Consider the following 18,835-nt stretch of genomic DNA (forward strand, 5'->3'; position numbering starts at 1 on the left):
CCTGTGGCAGGGGGTTGGAGATTCATTGTCCTTGGGGTCCCTTCCAACCCTGGCCATTCTGTGATTCTGTGATGGTGGTTATGCCCAACTGATGGATATGTAGGAATCTTGAGGTTTCTTACGGTTTTTAGGCACGTCCAAAACTTGGGCAGGTCACATAATTGCCTAGAAATACAAAGCTCTCACTGAAGTGCTGTTACTGCAAATATACTTTTCCTGTCATTCTTTAGCATTAAAATAATGCATAGTTGCGTTAGCCTTTAAAACTGTAGGTTGTTTCTTGAGGAATCATTTTCAGGTAAGCTATGAAGACTTTGCAACTGACAAGTTTTCCATGCAAATATTTGCCCTCTTTCCCAAAATGCCTCCTTATCTGCTCAGCAGTGTTATAAGTTTCAGCTAATCCTCCAACAGCAGCTGCCACAGTTCCAGATAAGCAACTTTTGAAGTGGTGCAGCTCCAAGCTGCTCTCCTGCTCTACAGGAGTTCAAACGGTCTTCTGTTTGTGGAAGGGCTCATCAAGGTACAGAACGTGCCATTTCAGTTCTTTTTTGCTGGGCTCTGGGAGCAAACCTGAATGTTTTTCACTGGTTTTCGGGAAGGTTGAGCAAATTCTGGGTCTACAGAAGCATCACAAGTTTAGGTTTATTTAACCTGTCTTTAAAAATCTCTCTTGGGTACTTGGAAGAGCACTGAAAGGATTGGTTTTCTTAAACCTAAAGGTGTAGTAGTGGTAGAATCTCAAGGGAACAGAGACGTTTTAGGTGAAGGCGTTTGTTGATTGCTAAAAAGATTTTAGGAAAAGCCACCAGTGTGTGAACAAAGATCACTTAATGAAGGAATAGCGTTTTGTGAATTTCTGACTGGGCTTATCTACCCTTTGGCAGGCACTAACATGAGCCTGGACCACCACAACCAAGGAGACCGCCTTCCCTCCCCATGTCTTGAGGAGAGCAGACACTGATGTGGGCTAGCATGAGCCAGGGTTTCCGTGAGTCACACTTCTTCTAACAGCAGCCTTCACCACTGCAGTAAGAGCCTCAGACTGCAGTAATCCCCACCATAGGGGGATTAAAGACTTCTGGTGGCTTTGAGTGCCTTCATCCTGAGGTTTCGGTGTGCTTTGGATTGTGCCTCATTCATCACATGGAACAACTCCAACTTTCAATACAAAAGATACAAGAGAAGCTTCTCCCAAGTTTAGCTCCACAGTTCTTTTCTGATACGAGCTGTTTGCTCTTAGGGTTAGCCTCAAACCCACAAAAGGTTGTGATCAATTACCTGCAGTTCCCACTCTGTGTCTGTGATGTACATCTACACGTCTGTCATGGAATCATTCAGACTGGAAAAGATCAAGTCCAACCATCAGCCCTTCCCCACCACACCCATTAACCATGTCCCTGAAGTGCCACATCTACAGGTTACTTGGAACACTTCCACGACTGCTGCCTTCACCGCTTATACCTGTGCACAACTTCAGCTATAATGGATGGGCCTCTCAGTGGTACTGAAGCAACCAGATACGTTGAATTGTAAGGTCAGTAGCAGGACATGTGCACAATGACCTGCCTGGTGTAGCATTGCAGGGATGTCCCCAAACCCCTGCTGTATGAGGCTGCATTGTGTGGAGCACTGGAACAGTCTGCCCCAAGACTTGCTCTTAATTGCCTAAATCTGTATATAGTATGAAAATAGTGGCAATCTTTGAAGTTCGTTGGACATATCTGAACTGCAGGGGAACTGACAATTGGCTCTCTGAAAATGAGTGGATCTTTGCAGCACAGCTTTTTGCAGTGCCAAAAAAAAAAGATGCTTTAGTGCTTCTCCGTCTTTTTGTGTGCAGAGGCCTCTGGTTCTTGCTGAACTGGGCACCTGGAGAGGCTGCTCAGGGTGAGTGGCCTTGGTGGGGCAGCTTCTCCAGCAAGAGGAAGGGGAGAACAACTGCTGGTGATGAGACCAGAAGACTAAAGAATTAAAGCCTAGAAACAAATGGGCCAGATGTCCAAAGAGGCAAAAAACTGAAACACAAACTACACGTAGGGCAGATCTGTATTGGAGCTGAATGATGTCTTCAGTATCCTGGAAGGATAGTTTTGGTGTGAGTGCAGTGACAGAGCACTCGGAGAAAGTGTCAGAGCTGCTGCTGGTTCTGGTGCAGAGGTAATTGTGTTTGTTCTGGAGGGTGAGGACAGCCTGCTGTCCAGTGCATGGGGCTGCAGGAGCTGGCTTCCTCATGCACCCAGTCTGCCCTACCTCTCCTCGTGCTGCAGACCTGACTGTGGAATCTCCTCCTCCGCAGCAAAGCCATGAGGGCAGCTGCAAGCCTCAGCATTTGGCTTGTGAGCCCACTGAGTAAATTTGAGCTGGAAATGGTTGCAAAATCTGAATTTGGGGAACAAAAGGTTAAGCTGGCTGTAGACCTTCAGGGTGTTCCTTGGGCTGTGTGTGTGTCCTTCCACCTCAGGTAGCGTGAAGGACAGTGGGGCTTCCCCAGGCTCCCTGAAGGCTCCGCTGCTCAGCATCCTCCTTTCATCTCTCTGCTGTAAATTTAGGGTGGAAACGGGGATTCCCAGACTGACAGTTTCCCTCCGGAAAGCCGCCACAGCCCAAAGCCTGGCTTCAGCTGCCTGCGCAGTTGCCAGACCCATCTAGTAAATAATTCATTTTGCTGTCAGGAGCACACAAAGGGTTTTATGAATGCTGAATTATGTAAACATGGATCTGATTCTTTTTGTCTGTTCCAGGATGGAAACGCTCATAGTGCCAGGGGACTCTGAAGCCAAGTGCAAACGCTGCCATGTTGCCAGTCCAGACGTGGAACAGCTCTCCTGCGGTCAGCGCTGCCTCCTGCTGTACTGCTGTGCCCAGCATGTAAGAGGTTTGGCTGATGAACTCCCTGCTCATCCTGGCCAGCACTGTGGGAGCAGATTTAAGCCTGTAATGGACAGACCAGCTCAGAGAGACACTGGTGTGGGTGTGGAAAAAGAGTAGTTTGTTTCTTAATGTAAAGCAGAGTCCTCTGCTTGCCGGTTAATAAATATTTGGCCAGAACAAAACTGTAGAGCTGATGTCTGAGAGTGTTAAGTGCAGGGGCTGTTCCTCAGCTCTTGCTGAGTGAGGTCTGCACAACCAGGCTGACCACAAACGCTGGCTGTGTGAGGCTGTGTGCATGCAGATGTGCTGGTTTGCTGTCACCACCATTTTCCATTGTTGCTCCCTCAATCTGGCCCTCCTGCACCTGCAGAAGGTATTAAAACCCCTGGGTCTCCTCTTTGAGCAATACTACCAGGCAGAGTCCCCAGCTCCTCCCCAGGTTCTGTCTGGTGCTAACATGCGAAGTAGGTACTGGGCTCACTGAACTGCTGGCTGCCATTTCAGGCTGTGTGTTTATGTAGTCCCTAACAGCTTTCATGTTCCTTGCTTTTGTGCTCTTGGGTGGGCTCAAGGATGAGCCCAGCTCCTGCCAGGGGAGGAGCTTTGGTAGCAGAAGTTTGTAAGTGTGTATTTCTGCTGGATGAGGCCCCATCCCTGCTGTGCCTCTGGGAGGAGAGCTGGGCACAGAAGCAGGGTGCTGCCCCAGCTGCCCTGCAGTAAGCACAGAATGCAGTGGTCCCCACTTGGATTTCTGTCACATCAGGGTCTTCTGGGCTATGTAGTACTGGAACTACTGAAGTCTGTGATAAAACACTAAAGAAACAGGGTGAGGGATGAGAAAAAAATGCACGGTGCTACTCAAAATAATTTAATGTACATGCTATATCCACATTAAGAGGAAACAAGTGTCTTACAGAGATGAAAGACGGCAAAGGATGTGATTTCACAGTGCCAAAAGCTACACATTTTAAAGTGACCAAAGCCAATTATATCAGGAGTGCTCTTTTTCTGGCATGTGATAAGCAGAGAGAAAGGAAAAGGGAACAGCAAACACTTTCCCTGATGGCTGAAGCTGTTGGACCCATCTGGTGAACAAACGTTTTTGTCTTTGGTGTGGTGAGGGGCTTTGGTAGGCACGTGTTTGGTGTAAGTAATATTTGGAGTGGTTCTACCTGTGTTAGTTAATGAAATAAAGAAAACAGATCCAATGCCAGAAAGACTTTTCAACAGAGGGTCTGTTCCCAGCTTGCAGGAACCCTATGGGGAAGGAAAGGCGGCAGGCAGAAAGGGACATCCTTTCCTGCAGTCCTAGCAGCTTACAGAATTGTTAGAGTTAAAAGGAATCCTTAAAGACCACCTAGTCCAACTTCCCTGCAATGAACAGCGGCACCTACAGCTACATCAGGTTGCTCAGAGCCCCATCCAGCCTGACCGTGTCTCCCTCCAGGTTCAGGACATCCACCACCTCTCTGGGCAGCATAATTTCCTAGCAGTGTCCTTCCAGCACTGAGCAAACCAAGTGTCCAGGAGCTGCAAGACACTCTTTGCTCTTCCCAGGTTTTCTAATGCTTATTGTTATACAGACATCTTCCATCAGTGAGCTTTTGGGGATTCCCTCTCGAGTGGGGGTTGTTGTACACAGATCTACACTGTGTAGGCCAAGCGCCTTCTTAGCTGTAGTCCTACAGCTTGTGCAGACTGCTTCACTGTGAAAGAAGGATTCTGAGAAGCCAGGCTGTGTATCCATGCATTTAATAGTCTAGGAAGGTAGATGTACCCTATAAATACTTTCAAAGCCTCAAAAAAAAAGAATCATAATAATCCCTCTACTTCAAGTATAACGCCTTCTTAACACAACGTGTGTGTGAAGAGACAGTGTGTCAAGACCTACACATGCCATACATGCACCGGATGGTCTGAGCATAACTTAGAAGAAATCCACTCCCAGTACAAAAATGTACCCAAATGATGGACCAAATCTCCCCTACGAAGAAGGTGACATTATCCTATTTACAAGAAAATTCTGCTTCAGTTAAAAATGCTAAAAACCATTCTCAAGTCCATATAAAAATAATCATGGCTATGTATGCACACACTTATTTATATACATTTATGGCTTTCACACATTCCAACCTTCTCCGTTAAGTAATGAAATTTAAATACTCTTATCAGTCCTTTTTCTGCTCCTCGGGTTTTTCAGGCTCTTCTTCTCCAACGGATAACGTGCCACTACCGTATTTTCTCACTCTGGTTTCTACTCTGGCAAGTCTCTGCTTAACTTTTTGTTGAGAAGAGCTGTACTCCGCCAAGAGCCTCGCAAACCTCGTCTGCAGTGTATCCAGGGCTGTTTCAAGCCTGTCTATTTTTTCTTCCAAGTCTTTTGGATCAGCTCCTGCTTTTGCTGCTTCCTCATCTATTAAATTGTCTTTCATCAGAATTTGTCGGCCCTTCTCTTCCAGAGCCTTTTTGGCTTCTGGGTATTCTGTGAGGGCTTCCATTAAATCATCTTTAGACAAGCAGAACAAATCCGAATAACCGATACTCCTTATGTTGGCTGTCCTCCTGTTGCCCGATTTGCTGCCTTTGATGTTGAGGATGCTGATTTCACCAAAGTAGCTGCCATCGCTCAGGACTACAAATTGGGTTATACCATCATCTGCCACCACTGCCAACTTTCCCTCCTTTATAATGTACATTTCCCTCCCAATATCTCCCTTCTTGCATATGTAGTCCCCAGGACTGAAGACAGTAGGTTTCAGTTTCAGCACCAGCTCGATGAGCAGTCCAGCTTCACAATCCTGGAATATACGCACTTTCTTCAGTGTGTCCAAGTGGACATTGATGGCAATTTCAGCTTTCAGCTTGTCGGGCAGATTTTTGAGAACTTCCTTTTCATCCACTGTTTTCTTATTGGTCCAGAGGTAATCAAACCACTTAATAACCCTGGCTTCCAAATCCTTCGTTACTTTTCGGAAATGCATGTACTGCTTGATGGAATCGACTTTGGCCTGGAACTCCGCCCTGGAGGCATTCATGTTGGAAATCATGGAGCCCACGTTACCGACGATGGTAGCGAAGATCAAGACTCCCACCAGGAAGTCAATGACCACAAAGAGATACTCCTCGTCCTTCACAGGCGGAGGAGTTTCCCCGATGGTTGTCAGCGTCAGCGTTGACCAGTACAGGCTGTAAATGTACTTCCTCGACAGGCGCCCATACTCCGGGATGGAAACATTGGGGTAGACCCAAGTGTCGGTTCCGAAGCCAATTACCTTTGAAATTGCAAAGTATATACACGCGTTCCAGTGGATGATGATGAGAATGTACAAGACAAGATTTCCAATACGAAACATGTTTGGATAATTTGTCCTGGTTTCTGTGCGGTCAAAAAATTCAAACAGGCGGGCAATCCTCAGCAAGCGGTTAAATCGCAGCTCAGGGTAGTTCAAACCCAGCTTCAGATACGCCAGGTCTGTTGGCAGAAGAGACAGCACGTCCAGCTTGAACTGCACAGTTTGGGTGTAATTATCTCGTAACTTCTTTTCGTCCTTTACCAGCAAGCCTTGCTCAAGGAAGCCTTTAAAGAATAGAAAGAGATGTTCAGAATTACCACCAGCGGTACGGAATGACTTATGTTTCAGACACCTGAGAACATGAAAGCTTGTGCTGTTAAGCATACGGCCAGGAACACGCTGTGACATCATGCTTTATTCTACATTTAAATACTTCAGTTCAGTAAATAGCAACGTAGAGTATGGGTGTCCAACCTTTTGGCTCACCTGGACACACTGAGCAAATAGGAATTCTCACAGGCCACGTACAAAATATATAATACAGTAAACGTGTTTAAGCAACAAAACCTAGTTTTACTTTTGATTCAAACCAAAAAAGAGGGCAACAAAAGCATGAAACTACCAGGTTGGGCATGTATGAGAGCAATGACTGCATTATCAGCACAGTGCTCCCTGCAGTTTTGTGCCCCACTCTGGGACAGCCGTACCTTTGCCTTTTAGGTATCTCTGCAAAAAGAACAGGGAGGTTGGTCTGCCTCGTATTTCATGAATCATTGGCATGACTCAGAACTGAAGTTAAGCGTGTGCTAAGCAGTCGTGCATAAAATCAAAGTGGAATATTTTTAAATAAAGGTGCAATGAATTGCCAGAGAGTTTTGTAGAAGAGTTTTTTGGATACCCCCAAGGCCATGACAACCATTTTCCCTGGAGCCATGCCTTTTCTCTTGCACCAGTGTAACAGCTGACTTCACTTTTCATGGTGCAGCAAATGCTTTGCTTTTCCTTTTGTATGTTCCAGTGAGAGAGCTGCCTGAAAGCAGAATCTTATACATTAGTATTTCTTCATTCCAAAGACTCTGAAAAGCATTAGATTTTAAGAGCTATGGGAAGATGCAAACTGCAGTATGACCTTAAACTGTACCTGCGGAAGAGTGCTCACAGGAACACTGCACGAGCAGCACAGCTGCAGGACTGGATCTTACCTCTGAAAGCTCACAGCATTAAATACATTGCACAGAGAGCAGCCTACACACTGCAAAACACTTGCATCCAAGCGTCTGCCCGCTAGGGCAGGCAGGAGGAAAAGTGCACAGAGAGATTTCCTGTTTATCAGAGCTTATCACATTTTGCTCCTCGTTCAGCAATCTTGCAACAGCAACTGTCTCAGAGAAGCATCTGCTGCAGGGGACCCAGCTGCACTTCGTTCTGCCCTGTGCAGCACTGCTGCATTTCTGGAATGTCTGCATACCTGCACATCTGCCTCATGTATGTGTGTGTCAGTCCGTAGGTAGTTGTAAACTGATGGTGAGTACAAAAAGAATCAGTTGCTGTGCCACGGATGTGTCACCTCACAGGAAACTGCTAGAAGAGCTGCTCAAATATGTCCTTATTAGCACTGCTATATACCTAGACAGAAAAGCTGGCCAGGCAACTGGATTTCTGACTCATCGTTATTAAAAATAGCTCTGAAAACACATCCCTTCTGAAGGTAGGTAACAGCTCCTCAGCTCTGTTTTGTCCCTTCATATAACTGCATTGTACAGAAAAACCTCCTGAAAGCATCCAACCATGGTGTGAACCAATGATGATCAGTGAGAGGCGACGCCTTTCTGCCTCACTGCAGTCATCAAGTAGGAGAAATGCAATGAAGCTGCAGCACACCACAGAGAAGCTGCCACAGATCACAGTAGCTGTGGGGCTGCTCAGATCCCAGTGTGAAGTCAGTTCCTACCCTGACGCAGCACGGAGTCACGCTCTTCCCCAGTGGCTTCCTGCACCTTGCAGTTACAGGAGAAGACAAGCAGACACATGTGGAGCCAGGAGGGGTTGCAAAGTGAATTGTCAAAGATCTCAGCACCTAAAAGAACCAACTCCCCCATGTGAGTGCCTGAAGTTGCAGCATACACTGCACCAAAGCTCTCAGCAGATCTCTGAGGTATTTCTGTGGTCCAACTCAGGCCTGCAGAACAAATCTGCTCCGACAGCCATCACCAGGGCAGGCTGTGGAAAGCTTATAACTTGTACTGCACAGTTTCTGCTCAGTCCATTCCCATCACAGTGACATATACAACTGCAAAAGAGGAACTTAGAGGGCAGAGTTGGCTTTTTAGCAGAACATAGCCTAATACAAAATTGTCCCAGAAATGGCAGTCATGAGGGTTAGGCTTCAGTGTGACAGACTTACATCTCTGCTGAACAAGGTACCTGCTAGATTTTAGAATTCAACTTGCTGCTGTGAGTTGTGTGCTTCTCAAACTGACAGCATTTTTAGCTGCTTTGTAATTATGTTTACAACTTGTCACAGCCATAACTGGTGTCAAGCTGTCAGCATGATTAAGAAAGAGAAAGAAAGAAAGAAATGTAAAATTCGAAGATTTAAAAGAACTCTCATTTTTGTAATGATCAGTGCACTTTTGAACCTTTTCAAGTGATGCTTTGGGCTGTAGATGTACCAGTAAACAGTGCAAGCCAGGAAACATTTTCTGGCCTGGAGACCAGCTACAGAGACAGCTTCTATTCATGCTCACAGATTCTCCCAGCCCCCTCCAAAAATAACACCAGGAACAACTCCCAGCCTTTGCTGTCCCCTAGCTGTGCCACGATGCTGCTTGAAAGAGTGCTAGCTGGAATAGGTCAAAGTGCATCAAGGACTACTCTAGCAATTTAGTGGTATGGACCACTGTAAGCCTATATTATGAACTTGTTTAGTTTAAAACAGATGATTTTTTAAGGCTAGAATCAGTATCTGTTGGCACACTTCATTATGAAATCTTCTCAGCCTGCCTAGACTACAGAAACAAGATGAGGAAGCTGAAGATGAGCCAAGTGAAGTGCAGGTGTTGGTAAGTCTAGCCTTAAGCCACGACACTGCATTTTCCCAAAGCCTCCACTACTGCTTGAGACAGGGCACTACCTTGGTAGAGCTGTTTCTTGCTTTGATGTCCATGTTGTATCAGAAAACTTTGTAAAATCACCAGAAAACTCACCTGTCCTGAATCTGACAAACATGTCGAAAACATAGATGATATCAGAGCAATAGTCCAGGAACAGCCACAATTTGATATGATCAACTTGTAGCTCATCAAAGCAGGCTCTAAAGAAACAAAGATAGAAATAAAGAACATTAGAACAACTGTATAACCACAGTGTGCTAGTGTGGACTGGCAATGAAATGAAGGGCAGCACATCTCCATGCCTAGACATCTGCAAACTAAAGCTGTGCCTAAACAGACACTAGGATCTGGCAGAATTCACAAATGTGAACACACAGATAGGGGCATGCAAGTGCCCCTACATTTAAATGTGCCTCAGATTTCACATGAAAGATCCCCAGGAATGCTCATCTCATACCCATAAACATCACCATGAAGGTGATTCTCAACTGAAATATTTGCTTCTGGGAGGCCAACCATCTGCATCTCTCCCTGCCATTTGGCACAAGGTGAACCCTTTCCACAGCACTCCGTTAGTTTGACTGAAGTTGTTTCCCACATCCCAAACAGGAAAGCAAACACTTGAGTAACATTTTCCCGTCCTTCAAGCATCCATAAATGCCTCGCATTAATTTAAGATGACCCCTCATTGCCTGCAGCCTTCCCCACTGTTCTCTATTGGAGGATTTGCTGATATACAAAGCTGGGAGGATTGGCTGACACACTTGAAGGCTGTGCTGCCATTCAACAGGACCTGGATAGGCTGGAGATGGGAGGAGAGGAACCTGATGAGGTTCAACAAAGTCAAGTGCAGAACTCTGCACCCAGGAAGGAAAAACTGCATGCATCAGTACAGGTTAGGGGTTGATCTGCTGGAAAGGAGCTCTGCACAGAAGAACCTGGGGGTCCTGGTGGGCAGCAGGCTGGTGATGAGCCAGCTGTTTGCCCCCTTGTGGCTAAGTAGGCCTGGGGTGCATCCTGGGGTGCACTGAAAAGAGCGTGGCCAGCAGGTCAGGGGAGGTGATCCTTCCCTGCTCCTTTTCCCTGGTGAGGCCACATCTGGAGCACTGTTTCCCATTCTGGGCTCCTCAGATCAAGAAAAACAGAGAATTTCTAGACAGAGTCCAGCAGAGGGATGCAAAGAAGATGAGAGGTCTGGAGCATCCCCTTTGTGAGGAAAGGCTGAGACCTGGGGCTGTTCAGCCTGGAGAAGGAAAGGCTGAGGTGGGAGCCTATCAATGCTTATAAATTTCTAATGGGCGGGGGTCAAATTGATGGCGCCAGGATGTTTCTGGTGGCTTCCAGCAACAGAATAAGGGGCAAGAGGCACAAAATGGAACACAGAAATATGAACATGAGGAAAACCTTTACTGTGAGGGTGACAGAGCACTGGAATGGGCTGTCCAGAGAGGTTGTAGAGACTCCTCTGGTGATTTTCAAAACCCGCCAGGATGCTTTCCTGTGCAACCTGCTGTAGGGAACTTGCTCTTACAGGGGTTGGACTAGATGATCTCCACAAGTCCCTTCCAACCCCCACGACTCCGTGATTCTGCGATTACAAAGCTGCCGAGCCTGCAGTGGCCAAGGCACATCTCTGCATCCAGCCAGTAGGTGGCACACCAAGGCCACAGCCAGCACGGGGATGCTCCTTGCACCTTACAGTCAGGTTTTTGAGGCAGATAAAGGAGAAGCATTGACCGGTTTTTCCCAGAGGAACTTACAAACATATGTAAATCTTCTAGGTAAGCAATTCATAAAAAACTACGGGGAGATCAGAGGATGATTTATGCAGAAAACACAGATACTTTAAATTTGAATCCCAAAATTGTTATTAACTTAAATCCATACCTGCATATAAGCATACACCAGTTATAGAATACAGGTGCTGCGATGATGGTCAGCCAGTTGTAATACATATTGCTTGAAGGATCAATCACAAAGACCTCTTTCTTCTGCCTGGAAAGCAAAACGTACATTTGTAGTGGAAATTTCACAGTAGCCTACTGGTATTCCCCTCCTTTGGAGGCCGCTCGTCTCATGGTTAACTCGCATCTGCTTGAGAAAGTACCTAAGCCATGACCCCTGATGAGATACTACCTTCATCCTATTTGAGATGCTCCATTCCTGCTTGGCACAGCTTTGGAACAAGTAAGTGGGATTGGAAAGAAAAACAGAGCTATTCAAATTGCTGAGGCTGAAAATAACACCTTTTCTGCATATGACCCCCACTAAAGACAAAGCAGAACATCTAAAAAGTATCTAAGTATCTAAAATACATCTAAAAACATCAACGTAAAAATCTACCTACACGTTAAAAAAAGAAAGCAGCTTTAATCTAATGAGCATTTCCTTTGCCATCTTCACAGCAGCATCTGAGCCATTTCTTCTCAAAAAAACTGGTCATTATCACAAAACTGGTGACCAAGAAATATGGTCTTTATACAACAGAGAACATTACCTCTTTCACTCTTGAAACATTTATTTTCTTTGAAGCTACTTTCCAGTACTGTAAAACTCAGGTTGTCTTTGCGTAGTAACTGATGCTGAAGAACACAGATTTGAACACAGGCTTTCAAATCAAAGCTTTGGTTAAGAAACTTGAGATACCCAGATCAAGTAGATTCCAGTTGGAAGCTGTTCCTACCTACACATCTCTATACTGACACAGTACACACTTAAATATATATAAATCATATTGAGTTTAGGTCAGCCTTTGGGGAACAAAACAAGGAACTATTTATATCAAAAGCATGCCAATGGTCTCATTTTGTTGCAGAAATACAGCAGCTCTTCCTGGTCAGCAAGAGAAAACTTCAGTAATCAGTAGTAAAGAACTATGCCAAGTTTAAGTAATCAGTTGTGCTGGTCAGTGTAATTATAGTAACTAAACTTATTAAGCAAACCTGTAGTTCTCTACATGTAAAATTTTTGTTCTTCATCCAAACTTCATTTTTGGTGTGAGCTCTAAATCGTTACAGATGTTCTGGAACCATGAAAATCCAGTTCAGATTTGCAAAGAGTGCTGCTATCCTAAAACGCCCCAATAGGAATAAAGTGATCTTGAACACGAAAACCAAATGCCCAGAGGTAGACAAACTCCCTTTTAATGTCCTGGGGAGCTGCTCATGAAGATCTAAACAACAATATTAAAGACACAACAAGTCTGTTGAGCAGTTGCACCCTTTCAAAAGCAAAAACATATAGAAGGTTTACGGTATAACATTCCGCAGCCTACAGATCAATAACTGTAGTAGGAGTTTTCCAGTTCAATATCATACCATGCTTTGGAGTGCAGGAGAGGTGTTACAAGTACATTTGTTATACTTACTCTTCCTTTTTTTTGTCATCTTTTTTATCATCTTTCTTTTCCTCTTTCTTTTCCTCCTTCTTTTCCTCCTTCTTTTCCTCTTTCTTTTCCTCTTTAACCTCTTTCTTTTCTTCCTTTTTGCTGTGCAACATATCGAAGTCTTAGAAATATTATCAATTCTCTAATAGCTAAGGGAGAGGGTGAATAGTGAGGTACAGGGAACTATTGACCTGGATTCTGGATGGGGTAGGACAGGATTTCTCAATGATACCATTTATCCAACTGGTATAAATGGTTCTCAGGCTTCTCAAACCAACACCACTACATTATACAACCAATTGGCTGATTCTGTGCATTAGTTACCCATGTTTTCTTGGCCTTTTCATACAGCAGTGTACCAGGCTGGTTTTAATTAAATGCTTCCAGTTTGTTCCATCTTTAGAATTTGAGCACTTAAAAAGAAATCTATTTAATGAGAACAGACCACAAAATGGCTTAACAAACGGCCAATATTCATGACATATACAGAACCTCACATTGACCCTCTGAAGCTTTATTGGTGATTACATGAAATGAGGCTGAACCTCTTCTCACAGTTGTTTAAAACCAACATAGCTGTGATTAATTGATTACCTCTGCTTTCAGCAACTGCCTTGGAGAAGAATCCCTGTCCATGTTTGAACAAAAGCAGCAAATATAGAGGAACAAGGTGCATCTCATTTCACTTAATCTCTGACATCCATCTGACACATACAAGGAAGTTATTTTGTAAATGTTTTATTGTCAACACAATTAATATGAGCTATTTTAGATCTCTGTAACAGGACAAGATGACTTGTGACTGGAAGAAGATAGCACTTACCAATACAATAGGTCAGTGAACAACTTCTACCTATCAGCAATGTGTACATGCTCTAATTCTTACCCTTGGACATTTCCATAGAGACACAGTATCACAGTATAATTTGGAAACCCTCAGACTAATTTTGCTTAAAAAAAAAAAAAAAAGTTAGAAAAGTACCTATCAAATTAATCAACACCACTGAAACATTTAAAATTATACACTACAAGGGGCACAATTGGAAAATTATTCATACAAGCTTCCCAAGAAACAGTTTTTCATTCATCAAGGCTGACTTCTACACAGCAGCAGGAACTGCTACTCAAATGGTTTATTTCTCTGCCATTGGCCCCTTGGACTTCTACTGCATTTCTTTTAAATCTGTCCTGAAAACACCTTCCTACGTAGAAAACATGTCAGGATTTCTCTGTGCATTGCTATGCTTGGTGTCTGAAAAGCCAATGCACAGTTGCTGCTGTTAGCATTATCACGCTGCTGGGGAAAACTTCAAGAGTCTGGCATTCTTACTGGAATGGAAGAGATGGATACAAAGTAATACATTTCCAAAGGGCAGCGTCACCGCGTGTTTGTGGCTGTTAGCCAAGGAAAAGTAGGCTGAGATACAGAGTCAGTGAAAAAGTGGAAGTGAGGCTCTTCCATTTCTGCGGCTGCTGTTCATCTCTCGAGGTATCTCCTAACATCATAATCCCAGCTACCTGTAGTCTGGCAGTTGAGGTCACTTGGAAGAAAAGGTTGGCCATAATTGAAGTCTTGAAAGCACTACCTACAGTTCCCCAACAGCAGGAACTCACAGGTCTTCCGCACACGGGAAAAAACACAACTTCAGAAAGACCTGCATCTTTTTTCCCTTCTTAGTACAACTGAGTAAACTGTAATCCAGTTAACAGCTGTTTGTGCCTGTCATCACTGACAGCAATACAGTGGCATCTATTCAGTGTCTCCAGCACATTACAAGGAGCACCTTCAGACTCAGAAAATGCCGTCATTATCTCCAAAGAAACCCTGCCACCGTCTGTGAATGAGCTGAATATTTGCACTTCTCAGCTGTCGACTACTTTGCAAATCAAGTAATTTTCAGACGGTCAGGCAGGTAGACAGACAGGTGTTGTCTTCAGTCAGCAATAATGCAACACCTGAAGGATGTAAGTTGTGCCCGAGGTCCACGAGTCACTGTCAGAAACAGGCTAAGCAGCATTTCCATTCCCATCAGTCCTTTGGGCCCTGGCGAGTGTGCCAGGCTCCAGGCTTCCAGCACCTTTAATTTTCCCCGTCTAAATAAAATGCTGCACATTTCTGTCACTGTTTGCTGCACTTCCATTTCAGCTTTAACAAAATTTATGCGAGCCAAACCAAACACTGCTTCAGGAGCAGGAAGATCTATTGAGATATGTGCACAAAACTTTCACAGCATCACTTCTAAACGAAATTTGCTGCTAGTCCGTGACATAAAAATCTACTGCTAGACGCTACAGAGGAGGTATGTCTTCAAATAGCTGTGGTTTAATACATGCAACGAGCATTAATGTTGAGTGATTTTAAATTACAGGAGTTCTTCACCTTTTCAAGAGATTTCTCTTTGGTCTGAAACTGTAAAATATCCTTGCCAAATAAATAAAATAGAGCAGCTTCTGTCAAAACTTCTGTTGCAATGGAAGCCTTATTATGTTGCCTATCACACTCTCTACATCTACAGCAACCATATCAGGCTGAGTTAAAACACACATTTTAGAAAGAAGGTTAGTGTTCATTTTGAATGCCTACAGAAAGGGTTTATTGGCACCCTGCTCCGTATCCACATCTCATGTGACAACTTTGAAATTTTGGGGGCGCTGAAGATTTCCGGAAGGAGATTGAGTATGTTAGAAGAGGAAAAGGACCATCAGAAAATGAATATCTTATTCTCATTTTAAAATTGAAGCATTAATAGAGCAATTGGTAATGCAGTGAAATCAGCCAGTTGAATAAAAGGAGGTAAGGACCAAATGCTTAATTAATCCGATTCGTTCCTTGGAAAGTAAGGGTAACCAGACAAAAGGGATCACGAAGGATGCTTCTAATACTGAGAAAACTAGATCTTTCTTTATAATTAAAACCTTAGAAAGGCTTAAAGCCTTAGAAAGGGCTTAAGAAGAGACAAGGAGTTCATACTACAAATGTTACGAGGCTGGAAAGGGAAAAAAAAGGAGCTAGCAGCAGAAGGGCATATGGAAGTTACCAGTACTTACTCTTCATTGGTGTTGTTGCTAAAGTTGACATTAAACCTGGCCAAGGGCCACGGACTGCAGCGATTGAAATAAAACATGTTGAAGAGCGTAAAGGTTTTTGGCATTTCATACACGTGTTTACCAACATGACAGCCTGACTTACTGGCCTCTCACATATACACTGATAAGATTAGGAAGGTCAACTTTGACTGCGGCGCTAAGCCCCTTTGCATAACTATTTCAAGGCACCAGTTTCTCTTTATCACGTGCTGGGCATACACGTTTGTGACCACACCTGATGGCTGAAGCTTGTTCTCAGGCGTATTAGTGCATGGTAACATGCAACTCACTATTTTTAGCCCTGTAAGCATTCGGTTGCTATTTTGAACATTCTCCAGTCCTTCCAAGTGTTCTTCACAAATGCAGCGCCAAGGCTTCTGTGACAAGCATACCTACCAGTGCTGCAAAGTTAAATTTTCACAGCAGAACAACTGAGAGTTAATGTAATACAGCCACAGTATAAGCAGGAGAAGGCAAGGATGGATACTTCCTTGTATAGAGGCTTCTTGGCCCAAGATCAGCGCTCTCCCTAATGATTTGGAACCTGCAACTGTTACTGATAGAGGCACCTGAAAAAAAATTGTCTGCTCACTTGAGCAATTAATGGACAGCAGACTGGCTAATTCAACAAAATGTGCTTTTAAGTTGAATTTCTAAGGAGCAGATCAAATGAAGATGATGAGGCTGTGTTCATCACTGACAACAAATCAATGTCACCTATACTACCATGCAGAGCCTCTTGAAGTTTCTGCTTTAATTTAACTTATTAGCTGGACTCTTGAAACAAATGAAGTGATTAATTGCTTACATTCCAATCTTTAACTAAGTAAAAAGCCATGGGATTCTGTGCTCCACAGCATACTGCCAAGCAGAAGGCAAACTTTTGTCTTTCGACTTCATTTTCCTCTCTTGGCTGGAGTTACATTTAGAACAGTAATTTACATATTCAGTCTTCCCCTGAAATCTAAGTACATCTGCTTACCTGTTTACTCCCCCAGGCTGTTCACGGATGCCCAGGAAGGAGCGGATGTTACTTTGCCTGCTGGACACCTCTACAAGCTCTGGCCCTCGGATACGCTCTAGGAAAGAATCAGGCCTTTGGTCTTCATGGTGTAGATGTCTTGTGGCCCACGACCTCAGAGATACAACAAATCGTGACAGCCTGTGCAGAACAGACACACAACACTGACTGAACCACACAAGGATGGATTAAGTTTTCCCCACAGTATCAGTTCAGGGGGATTTTTCTCCACTTCTGCACCTGACACTGAAATGAGGCCTGATAGATTAACAGTGTGAACTTAAGACACTTTCCACAATTTCATACATCATCTCCTGTAATTGATCAGGAAAGTATCTCACACATCATCACTGTACCAGCACTGCAGAGGTGACAGAAAAACTCCGATTAAAGATGGATTTGCCAAGTGGTCACAATGGAGTCAAAAAACTTCTGACCTTATGTGATAATGAGGAATCTTGGACTGACAGATCAGGAGACATAAAATACTCACAAGAACGTATTCTCAGGGTACACACAGTAGAAAAAAATGCTGAATAGTTGGTGAAAAAGGATGAACTTTGCAAGAAGGAATGGTAAAATTTCAGTCACTTCCCCTTAGGTTGTAAAGAGTCTGTCTGCAGATACATTAATTGCACACTGCTCATAAACCTGCCTACTGCATAGACAGCACTATTTCCTCATCCTAAATTTCAAGCAGAGCACTGAAATTGGATAAGCAGAACATCATGGCAACAAAACTAACTTATCACTGTATTGTTACGACTCATTTTATGCTCCCACTGACTGACTGAAACACATCACAAATTCTTGTAATGTTACCAAAGTTCAAACAAAAACGTGCTTCTGAAAAACAACAGACACTGAAATATATAGATAAGATTTTATTGACTCCCCAAACAATATTCTTTATTCTTTCTCATTAGCAGACCAATTTGGACAAAAGTAGTGTTACTTCAAGTTTCCCAACCTTGTCCATGAAAATGCCGTAATGAAATCCTCAACAACCCGTAACTTCTTACAGGAGCTCTGGGCTACTCAAGGAAAGCTCTTCACATTCCCTTCATGTTGGACAATATTAAAATCTTATGATGAAGTACACTTGTCTTACTGCACTTCTCCAGGGCCTAACTATACCATCTCATAGATCTTGCCCAAGATTTCTTACCTTGAAACAAAAGGACAAATAAAGCAGGAACAATACCACATGTCAGAAATTAGAGAAAGACATTTTTAGCTCTTTATTCCTATACCAACAAAGCATCATATAAATCATCACCAATGTCCAACAACTAAGAGAATTCAAAATCTACCAGGAATGCAAAATTAAAACAAAGCTCCACGTCAAAGTCTGAGATGAATTAATAGATTCCTAACTCATTTAGAAAGCATTGCATAAAATTAAATTGTGATTTTTTTCCTCTTTATCTGAGCAGAACTCAGCTTTCACATAAGAAGTGGTGTGAAAAACCAGTGACATGGATGCTCTTACTTATATTAGAAAACAAGGCATTGTGAGAACTGTTAGTTAAGAAGCCAAACAGATTCCACAAAATAAGATTGAGAACTTCTCTATTTGAAGAAAGAAAGCCTTTTCTTATTTCTGCCATACTGTTTTATTCTCACCTTTTTTGTCCTAAGATACTCTCAGTAAGAAGTCCAGCAGAGGCTGTTATCTTAGGTCTTTGAGAATCTGCATTTGAGAGGCATGTTATACTACTATACTTTATTTAAACTGCTGAGCATTCGTGTTTGTATCAAAGGTTTCCTTGCAGATTCAGAGAGTAAGAAATTGAAGTTATACATACATGTAACTCAAAGTATTCTGGAAAAGGGTATAGAATAATATAAACTAACATTAAGAAGCTTTCAGTATTGATTTACACATGTAGGTGCTTTCAACATACACCAAAAAACATGTTTTCCACCTAAAACCAACTTCTTGCAGACTTCGTAATGTACACACAGTGGTGTCATCACCTGACAACCAAATAAGGCAACACAAGTTTGTTCTCTACCACCCAAAACCTTGAAATGTAAACTCTTTAAATGACTCTAGTTT

At 43.4% G+C, this 18,835-nt stretch overlaps 1 protein-coding gene and 1 long non-coding RNA gene across 2 annotated transcripts in view; one reads left to right on the forward strand and one right to left on the reverse strand.

Annotated features, from left to right (window-relative positions):
• On the forward strand, positions 1 to 3,061 carry LOC122155900. The gene is made up of 2 exons (XR_006167332.1): positions 1 to 1,537; positions 2,745 to 3,061. It is a non-coding gene; the product is annotated as an uncharacterized LOC122155900 (long non-coding RNA).
• A 1,981-nt stretch (positions 3,062 to 5,042) lies between these two features.
• CNGA3 (cyclic nucleotide gated channel subunit alpha 3) overlaps positions 5,043 to 18,835 on the reverse strand; it is a 31,990-nt gene continuing 18,197 nt past the window's right edge. The window contains exons 4-9 of the mRNA XM_042810515.1: positions 16,735 to 16,914; positions 15,714 to 15,767; positions 12,648 to 12,767; positions 11,168 to 11,275; positions 9,374 to 9,480; positions 5,043 to 6,451 (exon numbers count right to left, since the gene is read on the reverse strand). Coding sequence (XP_042666449.1) covers positions 5,043 to 6,451; positions 9,374 to 9,480; positions 11,168 to 11,275; positions 12,648 to 12,767; positions 15,714 to 15,767; positions 16,735 to 16,914 — 1,978 coding nt within the window. The remainder of the gene's footprint in view (positions 6,452 to 9,373; positions 9,481 to 11,167; positions 11,276 to 12,647; positions 12,768 to 15,713; positions 15,768 to 16,734; positions 16,915 to 18,835) is intronic.

This window comes from Centrocercus urophasianus, unplaced genomic scaffold (genome assembly GCF_019232065.1).
Source record: "Centrocercus urophasianus isolate 14NV4802_14NV808 unplaced genomic scaffold, USGS_Curo_1.0 seq_12, whole genome shotgun sequence".
NCBI classification, from domain to species: domain Eukaryota; kingdom Metazoa; phylum Chordata; class Aves; order Galliformes; family Phasianidae; genus Centrocercus; species Centrocercus urophasianus.